Genomic DNA, 24,914 nt, shown 5'->3' with positions numbered 1-24,914 from the left:
AACCTATACTACTATATTACGAATACTGTAACGACCATCATTCACTTTCAGTTTAACAAAAACCATGGAACGGTTCAGTAAATTATTACAGTTTTTCTTTTTAATCCTAGTCTTTGGGATAAATAGTTCTACACAATTAGTTTACCCTTATGGACCAACAACCGGTGATACACAGTTGCGAGTGGGATACGAGGTTGCTAGCCCAGGCATTCCGCTTAGTGTGCCTGTGAAGTTCTATAATGAGACTTACGACACCATTTTCGTAAGTTATAAAAACATCAGTTAAACATACTTATTACACCTATTTACTATTTATGAGATATTTTTCTATTCTAATAAATTAGTTAAGTCCAGAGCAAAATTAAAATCGGTTAATAACAAAAAAAAAAATGGAGCTTATGTGTTAATAAGATTCAAATTATTATAATCTATAGTCGTTCTGAGTGAAAATATAATGAAAATATTTTTTAATTTAATTTTAATATTTTTACATAAAAAAACAATATTATTACCTAGGTCCTAGATATACAAAATCATGTTACGGATAGTTGCAAAATACCAGTAACAAAAACAGTCTAAAATCGTTTAATTTATATTTTTAAGAAAGAAAGTATTCAGTTTTAATTTGAAATAACTATTTTCATCAAAAATTCTATAATAATTTATATTGATTTTATACGAAATTGTATCCTAATATGTTCATTAATGTAAACTTTAAAACTTGTGTGCTCACATACAGTTATAATGCTAGAATTTTGTTCAAGAATGATAGGTAAATGGTTTATAGGTAAGTAATTTGTTTTCAGAAATACAATTACATAACGATAACATTAATATGCTCAAAATTATATGGAACTGAATTAATCAATTGGTACAGCAAACTCTTTTAGTTATATCTTCTAATACTTAATAAATCAAAGAAAAGGTCAAACAGTCAAGAAACAAAAGATTACGTTTTCGGGAGTAAGTAATTACTAATTTATATATATTGTGTACCTACTTACCAATATATTAAATAGTGAAATCAATAATAAATTATCATGTTTGCTAAACTTTTAAAACTTTTCTATACATAATAAATAATAATATAATGATCTTCTAAATTTAAAACTAATTATGAAAAGTACGTAAAATAGGTTTCTACCTACGTAATTCACTAGTATTAGAATTTTTATCGATCACTTATTGTATACGTAAAACCAGTGGCGTAATTTGGGCAAAATATCAGGAGTTGCAAAAATTACTTAGGGTGTATATTTTGATTTATGCATAAAGACGACATAAAAGTTACAATCTAAAAATAGATTCATTTTTATTTCATTTAATAATTTATTGTAATGAATAGTAATCAGTTATATTATTTTCATTGTTAAAGTATTGAGGTAAAAATTGAAATAAAAATGTATATATTATGTAGAATGTAGATAGTTGATATAACAAAAGTCAAAAATACTAAATCGTATATAATTTGATCGACGACCTGAGCGTCCCGAGCGGTAAACATTAGACGAATTTGGCAGTATGGCAGTATATCAGCGTTTGTTTTGACTACGCCTGATTACTCTAGTAAAAGTAATCATAATTTATAAATAATTTTTATTTTCTAACATACATTTTTAAGAAAAAAAAACTTACTGAATTGATGTTTTTACTTCGAACAATTATAAATTATAATCTATTGTAGGTACAGCTAAATAATAATATTAACTATTAACAATACAGTACCGAACTGAATTTTCTTAAAATATACTTTTTCCCAGAGTTCGTTCTTTTTGGAAAAAAAAATACAGACAGCCAAATGAAAACTTTAAATGATTACTATAATTTGCAGAACACGGTATTTACTCGTTAGTTTATTTGCACTTGTTAAAATATAAAAATTATATTATATTAACTAGAATACTAGATCATACTATTATACTAATAAACTATTGGAGAAAATTATATTATGCAAGTGTAGACAGTGTAGTACTATTGAACGGTATTGATATAAATTAGTAATTACCTAGTCAATGGTGGCCAGTAGGTCTGGACCACGATTAAAGATATTTTTAATCGTGGTCTGGACAGTGGTAGAAGGTAGTTTTTACAAATGTAACAGTGGTATAGGTACCTACGTATGATTGTATGAATTATAAATAACTATCTTGTAAGTTGTAGACACGGACTAAGATATCTTGTCCGTGGTTGTAGATAAATAAAGACAAAGTGATAACGCAGTGCTGGATTTGGATTTAACTGTCCCATCTATATTTAAATTACAAATTACTCGACAATGTTAATATTTTTTTAACTAATTGTGCAAGGTCGTAACTAACCAAAAAAATGTGGTGGACGGGTGTAGATAACTTACAGCTGCCGACTCGTGCTATAAGGTACGCTCAAAAAATCGTAAATGAACATTTTGTATGAGTCGGTATATTTATAATAAACTAAAATGAATAATGTATGTTTATTCATACTTACTAATTAATTTTTTTTTCAAATTTGTTCGTTATTTAGCAGATATCTACGTATTTTAAATCCTTTGTCAATACATCTGTTCCTCTAATAGGCATGCACAGACTCGAAAAGTAGGTACCTAGTCCCCATACATTATTATAGGATCTCTATACTAAAACCACAGACTAGGTTAGGTTAGTCTGTGCTAAAACTATTAAACTTTTTTAAACTTAATGTGCTTCTACTGCTTTTAATATACATATAATAGAAAAATACAAATTACACACTACCACAGGTCATTTTCGATAGTGTTTTTGTGGAGGGTTAACATAAAAGTTAAAATATAATCAAAAAGGAAAAATAAATGAATATCTAATGTTATCAATAATATATGATCAGTAGGGCTGGGATTTGTATGTAAATACATATTTTTATTAAAACATGATAAATTAAGTATTGCAAATGATAAATTCATTTCACGTGATTTACAATAAGATAAAACATATTTGATTTTACATGTTTTTACATATTTCGTAAATTTTGACATTTTTGGTGGTTTAGTAGTATTTAGTATTATACATTTATACTTTGATAATAGTATATGGGAAATAAGTATTAGTTAAATATTAATAACTTGATTATAGTTTATCTTATTTGTTTCTGTTCGATAATCATACATTAATGATCTTAGATTATACTTTACATTCAACAATTATTAGATAAAAAAATATATATTTACGAATTTTCAACAGTGTCAGTACTTAAGTTCGCATGGCTGTGAAAATATAATTATATTTTATAGTTTTTAAATTAAATTGATTAGAAATTAAAAACAGTTAATTGGATATTATTCGAAAATTATTTAGAATTTTATTTTAATTTTACACGTTAATATAATTTAAAATTTTTCTTATTAGGTACATATTTTCTATTTTATAGTACATATTTTGGCCATTTTAACTACATATATATGTACATATTTATGGTTTTTTATTACATAATAATCCCAACCCTAATGTTCATGAGTAAAACATTAAACAATATTAGTTTCTCAGTAAACGATTACAAATTACAATAACTCATATCTAACAGTTTTTAATATAATATTATATCATAATCACTACACGTCTATATACCACAGACTTTCAACAATATATAGTGCACACAGTGAATTATCCTAATTTTTCAAATTCGCTTTAAAAATATTATCTAAAATTGATGTCGGTAATTAAGGCAATTATTAATACACATGGGCAAATTGATTGAGACGTTGGGCACTTGGTAAATAAATCGTCTCATCACAGGGCGTACCTCAACACACACTCCCCTTTTTTTCTCCTTTACCAAAAACAAGGAACGGGTGGGAACTGTTTACCACAATTCTGCAATCCGGTCCCGCATCGTTTATTCACCGAACTTTAAAACATACCTATGCATTATGCATACATAGATGGGGACCTCTAACAACCCTGGAAAGCTGGTCTTCGGTCCACAGAATTAACCAAAATTAATCTACCAGTTAACCTAACGCGCTCTGCATAACCTCTTTCTACCCGAGTATTGTCTCCGCTATCCTGCCAAACACCAGCCTATGGTCGCCCTCTAGCTATAGCTATTTAAATTAAAACGCCAATTCTCTAGAACTTTAGTATACTCCTGGCGTGCAATTGATATTTTTACCTATTAATTTTTAACACGCCTATAATGATTACAATATCGTATATAGGTGAACAGCAATGGGCTGGTGTCGTTCAACAACGAGATGCCGACGTTCTTCAACGTGCCGTTCCCGCTCGACTACCCGGCGCTGGCCGCGTTCTATGCCAACGTGGACCTCCGGGGCAGCGGACAGGTGTACTACCGGGAAGACCGGGACCCGCGGACTCTAGCCCACGCCGACGCACAGGTGTCCCGGTTCTATCCACGGTACCAGGGCCGGTTCGCCGCCGTGTCTGTGTTCGTGGCTACGTGGCACCGGGTGGGCTACTACAAGAAGAACGCCGACCGGACCAACACGTTCCAGGTGGCCGTGGCCACGGACGGCCACGAGACGTTCGTTCAGTTCGTGTACCCGTCGCCCATCCAGTGGGTGCAGTCGTTCGGCGGGATGTCCGAGGTCGGGCTACCGGACGCCAAGGCCCAGGCCGGGTTCAGCGCCGCCGACGGGCGCATACACGTGCTCCGAGGATCGGGAAGCGATCAGATACACAATTTGGACAGGTAAGTCCTCTGACGTGATAAGTTATAATACGCAATACACATAATATAGGTACCTGATCGTCATTTATCCCTCTTATTATAATATACAATATTCCGGGCTAATATAGTAATATGGTAATTTGACTTTGATTTAAATGTCAACGGGAATAAAAAAAAAACAAATAAAGTAGGTACTTGCGTCAATATATTAATATATATTATAACTTATGATACATATTATAGTAAGTATCTATATAGGTATAGGTTAAAAATGAATTTATAAGTAAAAAAGGCAAAAAGGAAAAAAAAATATATCCATCGTTTTAAATATTAAATGACACACATTCATTTTTATATAAAAATGATTTGTCTATTATTATTATTAAAAAAAAAGTTTTTGCCTTCATATCCGAATACTAATTATAAAATATAAACTTATAAACTATAATGGTTACAATAAATGGGTTGATTAAAATTGAATGTATTGCACTTTTATAATATGCCAATATAATATCCAATGTTTTTATTACTTTTTATTTCCTCTTTATCTGTATCGTTTTGGCGCTTATACCTATCAACCACTAGAAATATCACAATATATGCGTAAGTGGTACCTACCCGCGGTAGACGGCTCCACTGGGGTAAATCAATCATTCATCATCGCTGAGTTATTAGAGTAGATATTTGTGTTTTTCGAAAATAACAATACTTTTGTGCTAAACTATATAGCTGCCTCACTGCCTGCAGCTGGTATGGGTATTATTTAGATAGGTATTATAAATTAAAAACGATATGTATGCAATATACGTTTTCGATGAAGTAAAAAATGTAACTTTTTCAACATTTTTAAACTTACTTGTTTTTTTCAATACTGCCACGTTTTTAATTGTATAACCTTAAATAGAAATATTTATGAAGTCTTTTAAATTATTAATGATGAGCGTTTAAAATTCAGACTAGCTGGAGTAGTGTGATGCAGGACTATAAATTTGGCATGGCCCCTCATCACTTCACAACGCTCATCTATAAACTCTTACTATACTTATCTAAACAAAAACCTATTATCGCTTTAACTACCTCTCCCAATTGTTTTATGCCAACTCACTCGTTGTTAATATACATTTTAAGTAGGTATTTTTCATAGTAGTTCTCATAGTAACCAATATATACAGTATTATAATAGTATTAGCTGTAGCAGTTATGGACAGTAACATACTACGTATGTATATCTACGTTGTTAACAATTTACTCATGCTATTATAATATTATAATAACTCGTTAGTCGTTATACCCTAACGACTTTACTCATTAAATTCATTTTTGTATTTTAAAATGTATCTTTCATGAGATCCAGTATAGATATACTAGATAGTGTAGATCTATACACGATGAGTACTAATACACGTTCATGTAATACGTGACACGTGTATGTACCTATATAGGCGTTTATTATAATAAACATTTAAATAAGTAATTAGTCAAATCTGCTTGTACTCCATTGGTATTTCGCTGAATCTTAAACTCACCATCGCCGGCATAAAATCTATAATCTATAACTTCTATATCGTAATAACGCTCAGATTATATAATATCAATGTAAAAAATACAAAAATATTCAAAACAATAATGTCATACTCAGTTCATAGTATACTAAATAAACACATAAATTTCCTGTGGACGAAATACAATACAATTTCAGTATTATATTAGTATACCTATTATCTTTACCGATATTAAAAAATTGTTTAGATGTATTGTTTATCATATATAATTAGTATTTCAAGTATTTGCCCTTAATGTTATTAATCATCGACTTATTATATTATAATAGTTATATCCGTCCATAATGATGAGTCGATGAGTGATATTTATGAAATCTTATGAATGAATTACGAGATTGAACCAAGTCAATATTTTTTCTATTTTAAATTTAAACTTGTTGTTGAAAGTATTCCTTTTTAATTTTTAACTTTATTTTAAGTTATAACTGAAGGTTTTTAATGTTGACTTAATCGTTGGTTGATTAATTATTATTAACTATTATTTAATCAATTACTTAAGTTAACTAACTTTAATTGGTTTTATTCATTAACTTATCCACTTAAGATATTTAGTTTTTGTACATAGTTGTATATATACCTATAATTATTGTTATAGTTATTATACCTCGTTATATGAATATTAAAAAACTCTTCAGTTATCTAAATAACTTCTCAACATTTATGACGTTTGATTATATTGTTACATTTTTTTTTTTGCTCTCGTCAACAAATTAACGATTCTAAATTATATTACTGCAGCGTATTTTAATTTAAATAAATATTTGTTAAAGAGTGTAATCTCGTTAGGATGTAACTAATTAGTCGAAACTTATTAGAAATGTTAAATTATAAACTAAAATAATGTTATCATTATTTCATTACAATAATTTCGTATTCATATACCATATAGTTTATATCTATCTAATATTATACTATGGTCTAGGAATAATATAAATACCTATGTAATACACTCGTGTTTTAAATTAAATACAAGAAAAGTTTATTTATGTAGCAAATGTGAAAACGTCTATAATTAACAATAGTCAACCGCTGATAAATAAATATCTATAGTTCACAAAGTTCACTTTTTATTTATTATATTTTTAGTTTATATTTCAAGCCATATTAAAGGTTGCGTAAACTGTTGATATTTTACCATTATAAAAGTATTTTTTTTATTTATACAACAGTCAGTTTCTCTAAAAATCGTATACAATCGTATTATTAGGTAAAGAAAAATGTATACCAATATCAGATTTTATTATATGTTTTATTTATTACCTAATAAAGTAATAACATTATTAACTGCAATGGGTATAATTTTAGTACTATAATGATAAAGAAAATGTCTAACACCAAAAATATTTAAAACATCAATAGACAATAGGCAATATATACTGGGAAGTATGGTTAATATTATGTTATTAAATATTAAAATATGTAAATCTTTGTCTATATCGGCACTACATACAATTATTAACCAGCATATTTATAATTAAAAACTATAAAAGAATATTACGTTTACGTGTTACAGTACAATGCATTCGTAAGAATATTGGATAATGATAAATGTTGTCTTGAACGAGTATACCTATTGGCTATTACACATTCAGTATACCTTATAATATAGATATTAATAGTGTTATAAGCAATATAAGCCACCATCGGCAGTAAATCTTTTCAAAATAATAATTATTAGCTCATTGTACATAGTATATCTATAATTATATTTATATAATATTATATTATTACATATACATATTGTTATTGTGTACGACTGATTGTTCTTGTTTTTGCACAGATGGAGTAACACGGATGCGCCGGGTGTTTGGTTGTATCGTGTGGGCAACATCGGAACGAATGAAAACGTGGAACCACCCGAATTTCCCGGAAGCGTCCGACCAGGTACTTTATTATTATATACCTACCTATAGATATCGTTTTGGTCAAACAAACTATAAATTATGTATGGATATTTATAAATTATTTCTCAATTTTATACGATGTCTTGTTGACGTAATAAAATATTGTTACCTATTTCCGGAATCGTCAGACGAAAATATTTTTTTGGGAGTGATTGGAAATGGGAATTATATTAGAGGAGGCCAAGCACCCAAAGCCCACCCTCACGCTCTTCTATTGTCTATGACTGCGTTGCTATCTGATACAGTGATTATTACAATATATTTTTATTATGTTCCAGACGAAGGTTTGACTTGCGCAATAGCCGGAGCTTTGTGTCACAACCAAGCATCATGCGTAGATTACGAACAAGGAGATATGTGCTGTATATGCAAGCAAGGGTACTTTGGCAATGGTGTAACTTGTATCAAAGAAAGTAAGTTGACTTTAACCTAATTATAAAAATCATTAAAATATATTATACCTAGCTATGATCTAGATATAATGTATATAATATTATAATATTTTTCCTTGATGAAGAATACTCGTAAATACTTTTAAACATTTATCTATAGAAAAATTTCATTTGAAACATTAAATAATATCCATGAAGGACTTTGAACTATCATAAACGTATTAAAAATAATAAATACCATTTAAGAGCATTTTATTCGTATATAAATAAATGAAAAAATTTCAATTATAATATTGTGTTTTTTTATGCATCGCGCGCAGATGTACCAGTCCGCGTCAGTGGAAAAGTCAGCATAGACGTCAACGGGATCGCAATGCCGGAGTCAGATTTACAGGCTTACGTCGCAACGATGGACGGTCGCGTGTACATGGCCATCTCGGACGTGCCCACCAACTTGGGTTTCGAGTTGCAATACTTGTCCGTGTTCCCATCAGTAGTCGCGTGGCTTTTTTCGTTACACTCGGAAAACGCGTACAACGGATACCAGTTGACAGGTCCGTGCGATTAAACCGTATATTATTATTAATTATTATACTAGGTATATGTTGACATATTGTGTCATATTAATTATTATATTTGGACAAAAAAAACAAAAAATTAAAATTAAAGTGTATGTCGTCAAATTATGTTATAATGTGTACCTACTACTATAATATTTTGCAATTTTGAAAATTTTTTTTTATATTATTCAAAGATTAAAAACTTGGTTAAAATTAAACCTTAAACGGAATGCCGGATAGGTAGTTTTTATATGTAATATTGTATATTAGTTGCTACTTTAAACATAATGTATTTTCGTAGGTATAATAATATAATATATTATCGATAATTATGTTAATTAGCACTGTCAATAGTGAAATTACCTACCGGTTTTATGTAGGAAATTTAAATTATTTCCCGGTCACCTATAGATTATAACCTTGAGAATACTTAAAAAACGTAGAAAATGGTACTATATAGCACAGGCGCGGTGTTTAGGGGAGGCATAGCGACTATAGCCTCCCACTATAGACCAGACCAGTGTTTCCCAGCTTATTTTACTCGCAGAACCTTTGCAGGAGCTTGAACGTTTTGTGGAACCCCCGTATAATTGTTGACCATTCTATGTTAACCATAATTCAAATCAAAAATATTAATTTATTTATATTTTCCCAAATTTCTCACGGAACCTTTGGCACTGGCTGACCGCTGACGAAACCCTTTAGGTTCCGCGGAACACCAGTTGAGAAACACTGGTATAGACATCATAAGCTGCCTATAAATAATAATTTTTTTCACAAATGTATAATATAGAAGTTGAATTACAGAGTGAAATTTAGACCAAAAACATATTGCCCCCCTCCCAGAACACAACTCAAATCCGCTACTAATATAGCAACGGGATGATAAACGCTAATAAGGGAAAAAATTTGTTCACCTATACAAATTAAATATAATACACCTACAGTTAAATTATCATTGAAATTTATTTTGAAATGCAAATAATTATGGCTTTTTTAGTTACATATGTTATTATCAGCACGACATACGCTTTTTATCATAGCATATTATATATAACATATTAATACATATTACAGAAATCCCCGTTATTCAGAAATACTATCTAAACCCAATACTTCTCGAACAGTTCTCTCATTTTATTGGACTTTTTTTAAATTAATTTAAGTTCAATAATGTTTATTTACATGTATTCAGTTCCGTTTATGCGTTTAACACCCACTATTAAATATTAGTGCCTAATTATAAATTATACGTTGTATTAAAATTACATAAAATATGTGATATATATTATTACGTGTATGTCAATGTATAGGAGGAGTGGTAAACTACACTTCTGAAGTGACTTTTCCGGGAACTGAACACAGAATAACCATTCATCAACGGTTTTTCGGACTTAATTCGTTCGATCAATTGATAATGGACGCCACCGTACAGGGAACAACGCCTCAAGTCCCATTGCCCCATACCAGATTCACATTGCCCAACGACAATCATCAGCAGTATACGATCGCAAACGGTGAGTGAATTAAAATTTTAATATTATATATAGTCTGCGTTGCTCTGTGTAGTTTTAGGTTAATGTACGCTTCGCGATTTACAGTGATCGTAAACAATCAATTTTATAATATTTAGCAAAATAGATACTGTGGTATCAGTGTATATCACCCCATATAGAGTGACATAAAATTAAACCTACTATACCCTACAGTATACCCTCTAGCTAATGACATTCTCTAAAATAATTTAGAACGACACAGTTAACTCGTGAGTTGTACAACGGTATACGCTTGTGGATTTCTACGTTCGTTCCTAATCGGCTAGAATGAATCAAAGATTACTTGTACCTATTGGCACTATTCAGTTTTATTAAAACTTCATTGACACATATAGTACCTATCCGTATATCCTGATGCTGTTCCCACCAAGAGTAAGAACGTAAGAATGACTGAAATAAAACTATCATACTCAGGTTTATGTTTAATGGTCGGAAACACTTTTATTCAGGTGCAAAACAAACATAAAATTTATACTAATTTTTAAAACACAGCCCGTATCTACTACGATTGTCGCTTTACATGGGCGCGACCGTCGTGCCTATGTTTTCGTCGAATCACTTATTAGCAACAACAGGACTCGGTGTCTGCGAGTGCGACGATGTTATAAAGCAAAATTTGTTGTTGCCAGTGTAAACAGTCGGCACATTCCGCTTCACTGGCCTAACCTATTAAAATATTCTCACCTATTTTTCATATACATTAAATAATAATAATTATTACTTTATAAGTGTCCAAGCTAAATAGTTATATACTGAAAGTTTCTTTAAATAAAAAATAATAATAATAATAATTGTATTATATTTACAATAACTGTCTACAGTATACCACAATACCAAAGTTAAATGTATGAGTTTTACGAGTTTAAAAAGAGTTTGAAGAAATTTTTTATTAAAATCGTATAATAAATAAAATTATAAAAAATAAAATATAAATAAACAATATTTCGACGAAAATTTATGTTTATTATTAGGGATGAACAAGATTTAGATTGAGTCAACACTCAAAGTGCGTTGAAATCTCAGATCTTATAATTAATAATAATTATACTGTACATAATGTTTGAATATCTATATGATTAGATAAATGGCAGCTTATAATATTCTCATTTTAAAATTTTAACAGGTCGTATGCACTCGTATTACACGTACAGATACAAACAAGAAGGGTCAGATTTCGAACAGCAAGTGACCGTGGCACAAAAATTCGAATTTTCTCAACCATGTAACAAGGCAGCCAAAGGATTTACGTCGTTCATGTTACAGAGTTCCAAAGCTTTCGCCTACTACGAAGAAAAAGTAAAAATTTTGAGACTGGTCAGCACAAACAACATATTTTTGCCGTTCGGTACGTACTAAACTACTAAATAAATATTCAGTTTATTTTCAACTTCAAATAATTGTTGGCATTATCCACTTAGCTAAAAGACTTAAAACAGGGGCGTCATTTGGGGTATTGCAGGATATGCTTATGCATACCTAAAATTTATCAAGATCCAATTTGGCCTGACTATATTTTTCTGCGCTGAGCGAAAATTATATTTTATGGTGTTTAAAATTTCAATTTTATATCTTAATTCTTAAATTGATATAAATAAAATTTAATCATGACTATATTATATATAACAATGTGCACATTTCATGAGATAAGCTATGAGCGAGAACGTAATCTAATCGTATATAATGTATACATCGTAATATTCGTAATATATTTATATAATAAATTATTTTTTAATATTTTAATTTTGTATGCGGCCCTCAATGAAAAACTGAAAAAAATTATGGTCCGTGTAGATAAAAAGGTTGCCGATCCTTGTATTTGACTATACCAGTAGTTTTCAACCTGTGCGTCGCGGCTCCCAGGGGCGTCGTTGGTTATTATTAAAGGAGCCGCGTCCGTAGTATAAACTAATAATAAAATTGTAAACAATATGTTTTTATTATTATCATTATTCGTGTGGGAGCCGTATATTTGATTCCAAAATCAAAAGCAGCCATGATGGACCCAAAAAGGTTGAAAACCACTGGACTATACAAATGCTGACTATTACGTTACTATTATGTATCTTCATACGGAATAATGTTTTTTTTATTTTTCATACCGTCTATAAAATATAAATAATTCAATTTAAAATAAAATAATGTAGATAGGTATTAACCTGAGATTATTAGGTATATATACAATAATAATATTATATTAAATCATTATATTGATCTTATTAAATTTTTGAGCATAGCGAGAAAATTTTTTTTTGTAATAACTATATTACGAGTATATTATAATATATTGGCCTGCTTTGTTGTTAGCATACCTTTTAAAAAGTTGAAATGACGCCCCTGACTTAAAAACTAAAAGTATATATATATTTAGTTGAAATTTATAGTCATACGTGATACGCCATTACAACAATAATATAGCTTTAATAACGGGTTAGTAAACTATTGAATAGAGTAGAATATTCTCTGCTCAAGAATGATAGAAACTCAGTCCCTCTGTCCCTTAACTCTTTCGATTAAATCTCCTGTATAGCCCGGTATAGATACTACTTAGTACTTAAGCCACGATTATAATAACGATGTCTAGTGGGGATAAATACCTACATTAGCGACAACTGACAAGTCATTATAATATTATTTAATTTATTGTTGTACGCGTAATACACGAAATACTCGTATGGATACATAGAAGATACGCAGGACCCTTGCAGCGACGGACATGTAAAATGTGTTGCGAACAGCACGTGTGTCAGGGAGGGCAGTACTTTCAGATGCGAATGCAATCTAGGGTATGTATAAATACAATATTATTTAGCTCATACCTACTTATAATATTATTACCAACTATATTTGTAACGACAATGAACTTATAGTGTCCTAATAGTACCTATACGACTAGATTTGCAATTTAAAATAATGAAATATATATTATTATATACTACACTAACTACAGCTGCAGAATAAATCTATGATATTCGTATTATAATCTTATCTTACAATATGTTTTGATTTATATAGTATTCGAAATACATTTTTTTGCTTGATTCAATTACATTATAAAATTACACTGTTTTGGAAAATTGTGATTTCTTAAGCTCCGTAACAGAATTTGTTTATAAAAATTAAATCGCTGTAGAATGTGCTATTTTTAATTGTTATGTGTGTACTTACACTAATACTCCACAGATTCCATTCGTTGTATGGTACCGAGTCCGGGTGTGTAGATATCAACGAGTGTCAAGATAGGATCGATCGATGTGATCCGAATGCCATGTGCGTTAACGAAGTGGGTACCTATAGCTGTCAGTGTAAACTGGGATTTGAAGGAAATGGTTATTATTGCGGAGCAATTACTGAGGCTCCGAATACAGGTAAATATCATTGCATTTTATTTTTAAAGGATTCGATAGTCGATACTGACCGTTTTTAAGGAGTTTTACGTAGGAAATTTGTTAAGAGATTAGATATAGGTGTATACTGTGTAGTGCGTAGGACGAAAGGTATATATAATAATGTGCGTAGGAAGTGATCATTAGTGTATATAAGATATAATTATATTAACTACTGTACTCTGTATGTAGTGTAAAGAAATGTAGGAGTGCTTATCAATAAAAAATATTTAATATTAAGAGGATGTCAATTGTCAGCGCACTACTAATTGTTTTCTCTCTCTGAACTACGCGTAACATCGCACATTTCTAACATCAGCATAACCGATCTAGTGTAGTCGTGTAATTACTAATTACTGATTAGCTTTAACAAAAAGTGAATTGACCTATAAGTTATCAAACTTAAAGTTAAGAATATTATTTGTACTCAAACGTTGGTGTTTTTTCTTATTTAGTATATTTTGATTATTTTGCGAATAATGAGAGTATAAAATATTTTCAATTATACACATCTTGCTTGAAAATCGAAACATCGGAAAAAACCAACATGTGTAAGATATACTGATAAAAGATGATGTCCTCAACTTTAAATTTGATTTCACGTCAATTTACTTTTATATTAAATCAAACTATACAGGATCGGACTTCCTAAACACAAATTTGTTATATTGCACGCAAGTCAGTAGTAGAAAAAAATATAATGCTCTGACAGCTTATATTCTCTTAATTTTTTTTTAAAGTATCTTTTGCCAGTTAAATCAACTACCTATTTGTCAGATAAAATTACTGAAAACAGATTTTAATTTATTACAAAGTTTACTTAAAAATGAGTTATCTAACTATAACCATCTTTTTTATTAACATTTTAAAATTCTTAAAATTTAAAAACTTAAAAATTATACATTGAATGGTTTGAGTTCTATTTAAAAAAAAAAAAGTTTTAAATTTTATTTATTATATTTTTAAATTTATTAGTTTTCATAAGTTCTATCCGATTAGATTACTAAGATAGTTTGTTCAACCAGCATAAGATAACAGTACAACAAAACCAGAATGAAATAAAAATATTTATCACCGCGACGCCCTGAAAAGGGGTTATAACTTATAATGTTATATTTAAAAATGTATGTACGTTAACGTTGAAATTTGTTTATTTTTTAGAACCAACATCGAGGGCTTATAACATCGAGAACAGTGTTTGTGATGTGCCTAATAATATCAGCACTTGTTCCTGTATTCAAGGGTAAATTAGTCGTTTATTTATTAGAAACTAATAACGTTACAAACTATTTATTACGTTTTTAAAAATAAGTCGTAATAATGTACTCAAATTATTTTTAAAAAAAACTTTTATTTAACTAAGCAGATTTATATATACATTAGGTATATTTTAATTTTTAGCCTCGTTTTTAGCTTTAGGTTTCCTTGGATTAAATAGTACATATTATTATTATATTTGATATTTTGTCGACTTTAGTTATGAAATACGATTGCTGTCGAGCGACTCCACCGATTTCGAGTGCGTAGACGTCAACGAATGCAGTATACCAGAAGTCTGTCACAGGGATAGTTATTGCACGAATTATCCGGGCACTTACGCATGTTCTTGCAACGCGGGTTTCATAGGCGATGGACTTAGGTGTTTACCATTACGTAAGTTAATTCGAAGTGATTCGTTTGTAGTGTTGTATACACATTTTTCAATTGAATTTCGTATTTTTGAAAAAGAAACAGTATTTTTTTGACATTGACAGGGCACAACATTTTAATTGTTTTCAGTATCTTATTCACAAAACTCTTAAAACAATTTAAAACTTTATAAATATAACTTATATAACTGATTGTTTTCCAAAAGCATAAAATTGTAGGTACTATAAAACTATGATAAGCACCTATAATACAGCAATGATTGGATGCTTTATATAATTTATAATAACATATTGTTTATAGCCCCTAGATGCCGGTTGGAAGGACATAGATACGTAGGTCAGGGATGTCCCGTGGAGAAAACTTGCATCAGGGATTTGTGTCAATGTCCATCATCGTACGTTGACGTCGGACAATATTGTGCGCCCTATGACGATGTTTCTACTACAGAACCGGAGATCACCGTAACAGAATCATCAAGTGAGTCTCGGTCTAACAATGGATGTTGTTAATTAATTATGTTATTAATGCTTAAAATATTTTGTAGTTTCGTGTGCCGAGATCAACACGTGTCACGCTCATGCCCAGTGTAACTTTATAAACTCTCAGCAACGACACAAGTGTCAATGCAATCCGGGCTATGAAGGAGATGGATATGAATGTTCGTTAATGGGTAAGAAAACAAATAATAAATTGCGTTTCCTATTGATTTTTAAAAATGTTTAAATAAATAATATATAAGTAGTAAATAATAGGAAAGATACAATTTAATTATATACTTAATTAACGTAATACGTTTTAAAAATGAAATTTTGATGTAAAATTGGTTATGTTTAACTCTTTGACTTAAAGGAATGAAAGACTGTTTCATAATATATACTAACTTATTAAAACATAATATTGTGTGATTAAGTATATTAGAATAGGTATTTGCCTAAGTATATAAAAACTACAGCTTCATAAAACATATAGATGTAAGTAATGATAATCTTTTTTTTAAACAGCAATTTTTGTAGTGACTTAATGAAGGACTTTTCAAAACCATGGTTTTATTAATTTTCTTACTAAATTTTTTTTTTTACATACATGAATGTTGTGTGACCACAGGGGCATCCTTAGAGGGGATGATTGGGGCAGTTGCCTCTCCTATGTCCTTTTTTCATTCAAATTTTTATAATTTATATCACTCACCTATAGTGCATATATATTATATAATTTATGAAATTCTCCCCCCTCCTCTATATAAAAGGGTTTAGCCCTGAACCATTTAGGGATGCTATTGTATGTCCATGACCAAAACCATTAAGCCAGCACCGCAGACCCCAACAAGTGTTGCAGGCCACAGTTTAAGAACTGCTGAATGCTGATATAAATAGTTTATAATTTAAAACATAACATATTATACTTTGTGAACTTAACTTGCTATTAAAATTGTTTTAGAATTATCGTGTTCAAAGTCAAACATCTGTGATGCACATGCTAGCTGTCAGATAGTTGAAGGTCATTCAATATGTGTATGTAACAGTGGATACGAAGGAGATGGTATAATATGTACACCAACAGGTGAATGTGTATCAGACTCAAATTGTGGTCCGAATGAAATGTGTATGTATAACGAAACAAGTTACATATATAGCTGCAAGTGTTTAGAAGGTTATCAAAAGCTTGACAACAAATGCCAAAGATCACGTAAGACAAAAAAATGTTATTTATAATAAATCAAAGTAATGTAAGATTTTTAACAATTTCAGGCTGTTCATATGAATGTCACAAATATGCCAATTGTGTACAAGGAGAAAGAAATAATTATGTATGTCGTTGTAATAATGGATATACAGGTAATGGTGTTACACAGTGTGAACGGGTAATCGAAACTGGCTGCACAGAGAATTCGTGTCCAGCAAATACTGAATGTAACAATGTAGGAAATACTTTTAAATGTTCATGTGCCCAGGTAACAAATAAATAAGCTATTTACTTAACACAAAAAATGAAATAAACAATTTCTTAATCTAATCTTTTATTTTTTGAAGGGATACACAGAAAATTGGTATGGTTCTGAGTTATCGTGCACAGAGACCTGTGTAGTTAACACCAGCATTTGCCATCCATCGGCTCAGTGTGTGACTGATACGTCAGGACATTATGTTTGTCAATGTAGACAAGGATACATAGGAAATGGTTATTATTGCAAAGGTTAGACAAATATTTAAAAATTATATATAAACATAATTAACATTTATTTAAATTACAATAGTTTGTTTATAAAACATCAATTTATAGCATCTATAAAACAAAATATTAAATATTTACATAGAATTTATGTATCAAAAAAATAAATAAATATTTTTTTTGTAGCCAAGTGGTTAGCAAATCACTTCTGCTCAGACTTATTTTACCCTTATACTTAAGTATCATTTGTTTTAAGAAAATAAAAAAACGACAAAAGAAGACATTTACTTACTTGTAAATCAAGGGATGGCAACATTGCATATTCCAACAGTTCCAAACAAAACAAGAGGAGATTATCCAATTCATCTGCAATTTGATAAAATTGCCATTGGTAAGCATTCAAAATAACATAATTATGATGTATAAGTATTAAAAATTGAATATTACTCTCAATGCCTGGTCATTAATAATAAATTAATTTTTATTTCAAGGTTTAGCGGTTGATTGTTTAGAAGAGCAGATGTATTGGAGTTACATAGCAGACCGGACAATTAAGTCATCTAAACTGAATGGTTCAAATGTGCAAGAATCTATTACCACAGAAGCTACATCAACTGAAGGATTAACTATTGACTGGATTAATAGAATGATTTATTGGACAGATTCAGGTTTGAAACGAATAATGGCTGCAGATTTATCTAATAAGACCCATGTGACAATAATAGCAAACTCTTCACTCAGTAATCCCCGAGGAATTGCAGTTCATCCAAACAGAAGGTAGTATAATAATTAATGTAAAAATAAAATAATTTAATAAATTAATTTACATTTATATTTATGGCTAGAAAATTGTTTTGGTCGGACTGGAATAGAATTAGTCCTAAAATTGAATGGTCTGATTTGGATGGTAGCCAAAGGGAAGTTTTTGTTCAAGGACCTAATGTAAAATTACCAAACTCTATAGCTATAGATTGGTATACAGATGAAGTCTGTTGGGCAGATGCAGGTTTAAAAAGTATAGGTAATTATAATTGTACACTATATTTTACAAAAAAAAAAAAATATATCTTTTTAATTATATTGTCAAAAATTGATACTAAGAAATGTATTATTTGTTTTGTTATCTAATATTATAAATAATATATATATATATTAATTTATTAATTAAGACTTTAAGTAATGTACATTATTATTAAATAAGTTTTAATTCTTTTTCATTTTTATATTCTAGAATGTATTGGAATAGAAAGTCGATTACAACGAACTGCTGTTGCTAATTGCAGTTATCCATTTGGACTAGCTATAACTCGAGACAATTTTTATTGGACTGATTGGATATCGTATGTGTTCTCATATTTTAAAAGTTTAATGAAATATAAAATAATGATATATTTTTATTCTAGAGGGAAAATTGAATTCACTGGAAGAAATGAAAAAGTGAAAAGAGAAAGTCTACCTGTACCTCTGCATGGTAATGGCAAATTGTACGGAATTGCAGCAGTTACTGGAAAATGTCCCTAATATTTAAGACTGAATAAAAGTAATTCATAAAAATTTGTTTAAAAAAGTTCAATGGAAACAATAAACCACGTATGTTAGCAGACCTTTAGTCTAATGTGTTTTGTACTAATAATAATTGTATTGATAGTAAAATAATAAAACATATACCATGTTCAGATTGGTTTGTACAGCAGAGTAGTAACATATTTTTTACGATATCTGTGTGTTGCACTCAACACCATGACTCCATCCTTAATCGAAAGAGCATACAAATGGTTGAGCATCACATGGTTTGGTTCTGGTAAAAGTGTTGGTTCACACTAAAACAACATTTTTTATTTAAAAAAAAAATTTATTATTTTGTAAGAGTAAAATAATAAAATAATTACCGAAACTGGAGTGTCTTTGTTAAGTATCACTTGAAGAAGATGTGGTGGTAAAATTGGTGGTCCAGAAACTTTCTGCCAAGGAACCGACGAAGGAATATCTTGAGAAAACCCACCTGAGTGTAAAAAATTATATTAAAAAAGTGGTATAGATAAGTTAAAATGATAGATATTCATATAAATGTATCAAACCTTTTATATTTTTTTATTTAATAATAACAAAAATAAAGATTTAATGAACTAGTAACTATTAGATTTCTTAAATAATATAGTTGAATTTTTTAAGTGTCAATATAAATTACAGACCAGACGTTAATTAAAACCCATAAATATTGTAATGATATATAACCTTGAATTAATTTGTTTAATTTTAATCAACAGAATTAAAAAAAAAATATTAATTAATAATTACATACTTTTTCAAGATAAATTTTTCTCAAATAGTCAATTATTTATCAATTAGATTATGGTGTAATCCTTATTAAAAGGTTTGGTTTTTGAAGAAATTTCCACAAAGGTACAAATTATTTAAAATTCTCAATCAATTTATGAACAATATGAACATTGGGTAGTAACTTTTACACTGGGCTAATAGTATTTTCTAAATTAAAATGTTAATAATTTTTTTTTTTGCAAATTCAATAATTTATACAAAAATATTAAATTTGTCAACATATTTTTTAAAGTACTAATTGGTCTTGATTTTTAATAAATTGACATATTATAGTATAGATATTTAAGAACTTAAAAGTTTTCAGTTTATAAAATAAATGTGTTGATTACTTTTTTCAATGCCATTTTCATCGATTGAATCAACATCCAATGCTTGAAAAACTTCAAAGTCTGTTTTCTTAACTACCACTTTGTTATTTGTTATACCTGGATCACCTTCAATCATGCTCTATAAATAAAAATCAGGTAATTAACGGATTTTTTTCAAAATACTACAGATATAAACTTACAACTTTAGTATCACATTGCCAATTGCCATCAACACAAAATTTATAATGGTGTTCACCTTCTGGCAAGTCAATTATAGTTACAAAATCGTTGTGACTGGAATCAGAAATAAAGTTGATAGTATATTATTTATATATTTTTTAAAATAAAAATAAATTTGAATCACATGTATAATGTTAATGTATTTAATTAAAAATTAGATATAATTCTAAAAACTATTAAAATATGTATTTGCTCTTAAGTAGTGGTTCTTAAACTGTGGTCCCAAGAGTCTATAGCACTGTAGACTTTTCTGCTATAGTGCTGTTGTTTAAATTAAGAATTAAAGAAAGTTAAGAAACTGCATGGAAAACATAAAATCCAAATTACGATCAAAGGTTTTGAGGAGCCAGATGATAAAAAACTGATGTTTATAATGCAACACAGTCCTTTACATTAAATAGCCATTTTTCTTAACTTATAAAAATAGTGATGGAACTTTAGTTTAACAATTTCAATTTTTTTTCTCAAATTAAATTTAAACTTGAATTTTATTCAAACTTAAACATTTAAAAATTTAACCATAATAAATTTAAAAATATAATAGTTGTAGAACAGTGTAAATACTTAAAAAAAGGAAAAATAAGTTATAATTAATCTATTCTGTTACTTGAACATTTCTAACTTAATTATGCTAAAACTATATGAGATTTTCAAATTCAAGTTTAAAATGTTCTCATAAGTTAGATGTGATTAGGGGTTTAAACTTTTGAGGAGATCAAGAACCTATTCCTATTCAATAACCAACAATAAAAACGAAAAGGCAGTTTAATGTAAAATAATAATATTACGAGTTTAAATTTGGTCAAAGTAATGATTTTTGTTTAACACAGCATATATATATATATGTATGAAAACATTTAAAATTAAATAGAATAATGTATGATTTAATTCTATGGGTAATTTAGTGTTCTTTATAAAACTATAGGTTATACATTTTATACAGAAAATTAAAATTATATGTTAAAAATATTGATATTAAAATGTTAACTATATACCTACCCAGGTTAATTTTCAAAATGCAATTGATGTCAATAAAAGATGTCACATCATCATGTGTTGTATCTATGTCTTACAGCCGAGTAACATAAAAATTTGCTTTCAGCAGAACCAATTTTATTTTTTTTAGCATTAATGTTAGTTATTTGTTATGCTGTTATATTTTAAATGTCCTCTTATTACAGTATTTCGTATTACAGTTATGTCAACGATTTGGAAATTAGGAATAATGAATGTTATATATGACCCATACTCGTGAAAAGTCAATGAATATATCAACAGTAATAACATCAAGTATACTGTAAACATCAAATATATTGATCCGATGTTTGTCTACTCAAACCTTACTTTCCCTTCTTAATGATCAATGGTAACTACCTACAGTGAACAAAATTTAAGTTTATGATTTGTTATACACATAAGTATGGTTGTATTAAACGATATAAGAATTACCTTTGAACCATTGGTATAGGTTTCCATTCAGAGAATGTGCCACTGATGAACACTTGTTTGCCACCACCTTCCCATCTGAACACGGTCGGTAACATTTTATTTTCGGTGTCACTTTCCGACATTGAATGCGGGATGCCGTCAGTGAACTCATCGTCCTTGTGGAACGAGAACATTAAATCAAATTAAACAATAGGCAGATAAAAGGGAAATAAATAACATTCAAAGTACACAACTGATGTGCCTATCAAATAACTGTTGTTGACATACATTTGGTTTAGACGAACTCTGTGGGAACAGCGCATTAGTGTCGTGTAGCCCAATGGAATCCGAAGTCTTATCAAACACAAACGCTTGACTTTGCACTTCCTTTGTTGGCGAGGAAGGAACGATCAGACCTGCCGACTTGTGTCGCTGACTGCCACTGGTGTTGCCCATAACCGTACACGATCGGTCACAACTGTCTACGGTCAAACGGAATGAATATTTTTTTACGACTTGCCGCTATTCGTTATTATCTTGACTCCCGAGGCTTTAGAACGCGATTGTAGTTCGACGCGACGACAGTTCGACGCTTACACGGAATAATCGTTTTTTTTTTTTTAATTAATTGTACGTTTTAATTTGTTGTTTGCGCATCGTCGTTATCGCCCGGTCCATCGAAAGCGATCATTAACAATTAGAATACTGTGCGAGTCAACGAACGGTAAAAAATGAACACGAAAACAAAAACATTTATATAAAATTAAAACACAATACTGTAAAAAAAAAAAAAATAAAACAAGAGAAATGTTCGTCTTACACTCTTGTCTCTTATCAACACCACGGCGCCATCATCCTAAGGTCGTTGGTGATTACGGCACACAGTGATTACTGATTACTGATTGGGTACGTTGTGTACGGTTTTTTTTATTCTGCGTAACAACTAATATCAATAATAAGACAAGTTTCGTCGTCACGTTTCCGGTAAAATGTATCCTCCGGCCACCCGAATCTGTCTGACGGGCGGCAGAGTTGTCAGTACCTACCTACTCACTAACTCACTACTCAATGCTTTGTGCTTATAGATTACTTATCTATGCTTTATTACGGGTTGGATTTACGTATTTATTATAGTTATTTTAATGTGTTTTAAATAACTTTTTTTCTGCATATTTTAGCTATACAATATTGGATTTTTTTTTTAATACAACAAAATTTGAAAATAAATAATCATATTATTAAATTATTTCATTTTGATTTTCCTACTTATATAACATGGTAATGTCAAGGCAATTTTTATGACGGAATCGTGTATTCGTGTTACATTCGGGTAAAATTAAAAAAAGTTTTGTATGACAAAAAAAAAATTATGTATATTGTGTGGAATCGCGTCGCACCACTCTAGCCCGCCAACTAAATTTGACTTTCCTTTAATAGGTTTCGACGAATTGAAACTTTCTATATTTTGCGGTTGTACCTATAAATAGATCACAAGCCGCATAGAAAAAATATTATTTAAATCATAAAGTGTCGACTTATGAAGAGAATATTTGTATGTTTAGTTAGTTATAGATATGTTGCTGACTAGTAGCAAGCAGATAGTAATCTATAAATATTAAATATACAAGTATTAACTATCTAATCAAATATTTATATTATTTTTTATTAAATATTACAATAAATTATATTTGAATACTCATATAATATAATCATACAACATAATAAAATCATAATTGTCGACTTATTGCTGACTATTAAGTTAAAAAGACAAATTTGCCGACTAAAATGACTAATGAACCCGGTATCTTAGGGGTGTAACACCCCTCCCCCCAACCCCACGCCACCCATTAAATTCGGCCCTGGCAAGAGAACTTAGAAAGCAAAAATACAAAAGTCAATAAAATTTACTATTGACATTTATAGTTCAATACTAGATAAGAATATTTATATCTAAGTTTTACAATAAACATTTTATTGATTTTATAAATATAATAAAATAAAATACAGAAAAATCCTAACATTTTATATTTTTTATAAAGTAATTTTAAATGTTGCACGGACCAGCTAAATAAATGGTACGTGGGGCTGTCAGTTGCTCATCTCTGATAAAAATTATTAAGTCCTCGTTGCGTTTAATTTGTATCCAGAATAAAATAAAATAAATACATTACCTACGTAAAATATTTAAGACAATTATTAACTCTGCAGTTAATCCATTATGAACTGGATTACTTAACTATCTATTTTACTAATACAATCGAAATTGTTAGTGAAGACTGAAGTGTATATTTCGGCGATTATTTGGTCAATCAACCAATTTTATAAAATACACGTTCCGCGAGAACAGAAGCGCTACACGCTGGAACGCTTCAATTTTTGATTTGAATGTATTTTTGTATTGACTTCTTTGTTAACTTCCTGTATTATTATATAAAATATAGCCATACGACGTATGCAATTTTAGTTACCTACCCATAGTAGCGACTCGCGTAGTCGCGTTACAAATAATTTATTATGATCATCAATTTGACCTTTGACAATAATTGCTATCAGTCTATTCTATCACAATAATAATATTTTAGCAGTAAAATTAATTCGAATAACTTATTTTATTAGATTTCGCCTACTGTATAATCTTTCGTTTATTTGATTATTAAATATCTCGATTGCTAATTATATATAATCATATTATTTTCCCATCATCAGCAATCACTAAGACATCGTCACATTTTAAGAAAACTCAAAATGACATCATCGATCGAAATTTAAATCCTAAAAAAA

At 29.5% G+C, this 24,914-nt stretch overlaps 2 protein-coding genes across 2 annotated transcripts; one reads left to right on the top strand and one right to left on the bottom strand.

Annotated features, from left to right (window-relative positions):
* Nucleotides 1-26: 26 nt before the first annotated feature.
* Nucleotides 27-19,493, top strand: LOC132923099 (nidogen). Its single transcript, XM_060986919.1, has 21 exons — nt 27-262; nt 4,169-4,662; nt 7,984-8,087; nt 8,386-8,520; nt 8,820-9,053; nt 10,373-10,576; nt 11,739-11,960; nt 13,299-13,398; nt 13,796-13,980; nt 15,160-15,241; nt 15,476-15,651; nt 15,949-16,125; nt 16,193-16,318; nt 17,086-17,334; nt 17,397-17,599; nt 17,679-17,841; nt 18,074-18,208; nt 18,309-18,594; nt 18,663-18,838; nt 19,049-19,157; nt 19,221-19,493. The coding sequence occupies exons 1-21, from the start codon at nt 65-67 to the stop codon at nt 19,336-19,338; spliced, it is 3,876 nt and encodes a 1,291-aa protein (XP_060842902.1). The 5' UTR covers nt 27-64; the 3' UTR covers nt 19,339-19,493.
* Nucleotides 17,862-22,936, bottom strand: LOC132923100 (5'-AMP-activated protein kinase subunit beta-1). Its single transcript, XM_060986920.1, has 7 exons — nt 22,422-22,936; nt 22,155-22,309; nt 20,666-20,759; nt 20,487-20,604; nt 19,707-19,819; nt 19,486-19,637; nt 17,862-18,183 (listed from the first exon to the last, which is right to left on the bottom strand). The coding sequence occupies exons 1-6, from the start codon at nt 22,587-22,589 to the stop codon at nt 19,491-19,493; spliced, it is 795 nt and encodes a 264-aa protein (XP_060842903.1). The 5' UTR covers nt 22,590-22,936; the 3' UTR covers nt 17,862-18,183; nt 19,486-19,490.
* Nucleotides 22,937-24,914: the final 1,978 nt, after the last annotated feature.

The sequence above is a fragment of the Rhopalosiphum padi genome, chromosome 2 (assembly GCF_020882245.1).
Source record: "Rhopalosiphum padi isolate XX-2018 chromosome 2, ASM2088224v1, whole genome shotgun sequence".
In the NCBI taxonomy this organism is placed as follows: domain Eukaryota; kingdom Metazoa; phylum Arthropoda; class Insecta; order Hemiptera; family Aphididae; genus Rhopalosiphum; species Rhopalosiphum padi.
This window is presented reverse-complemented; position numbering and strand designations above follow the sequence as displayed.

Coding starts and splice junctions, on each gene's coding strand:
- LOC132923100 (XM_060986920.1), bottom strand. CDS start 22,589: ATGGGCAACACCAGTGGCAGTCAGCGACACAAGTCGGCAGGTCTGATC. Junction 20,760..22,154: donor CCTATACCAATGGTTCAAAG/GTAATTCTTATA, acceptor TTCTGATTCCAG/TCACAACGATTTTGTAACTA. Junction 19,638..19,706: donor ACAAAGACACTCCAGTTTCG/GTAATTATTTTA, acceptor ATGTTGTTTTAG/TGTGAACCAACACTTTTACC.
- LOC132923099 (XM_060986919.1), top strand. CDS start 65: ATGGAACGGTTCAGTAAATTATTACAGTTTTTCTTTTTAATCCTAGTC. Junction 18,595..18,662: donor GCAGTTCATCCAAACAGAAG/GTAGTATAATAA, acceptor ATTTATGGCTAG/AAAATTGTTTTGGTCGGACT. Junction 19,158..19,220: donor TATTGGACTGATTGGATATC/GTATGTGTTCTC, acceptor TTTTTATTCTAG/AGGGAAAATTGAATTCACTG.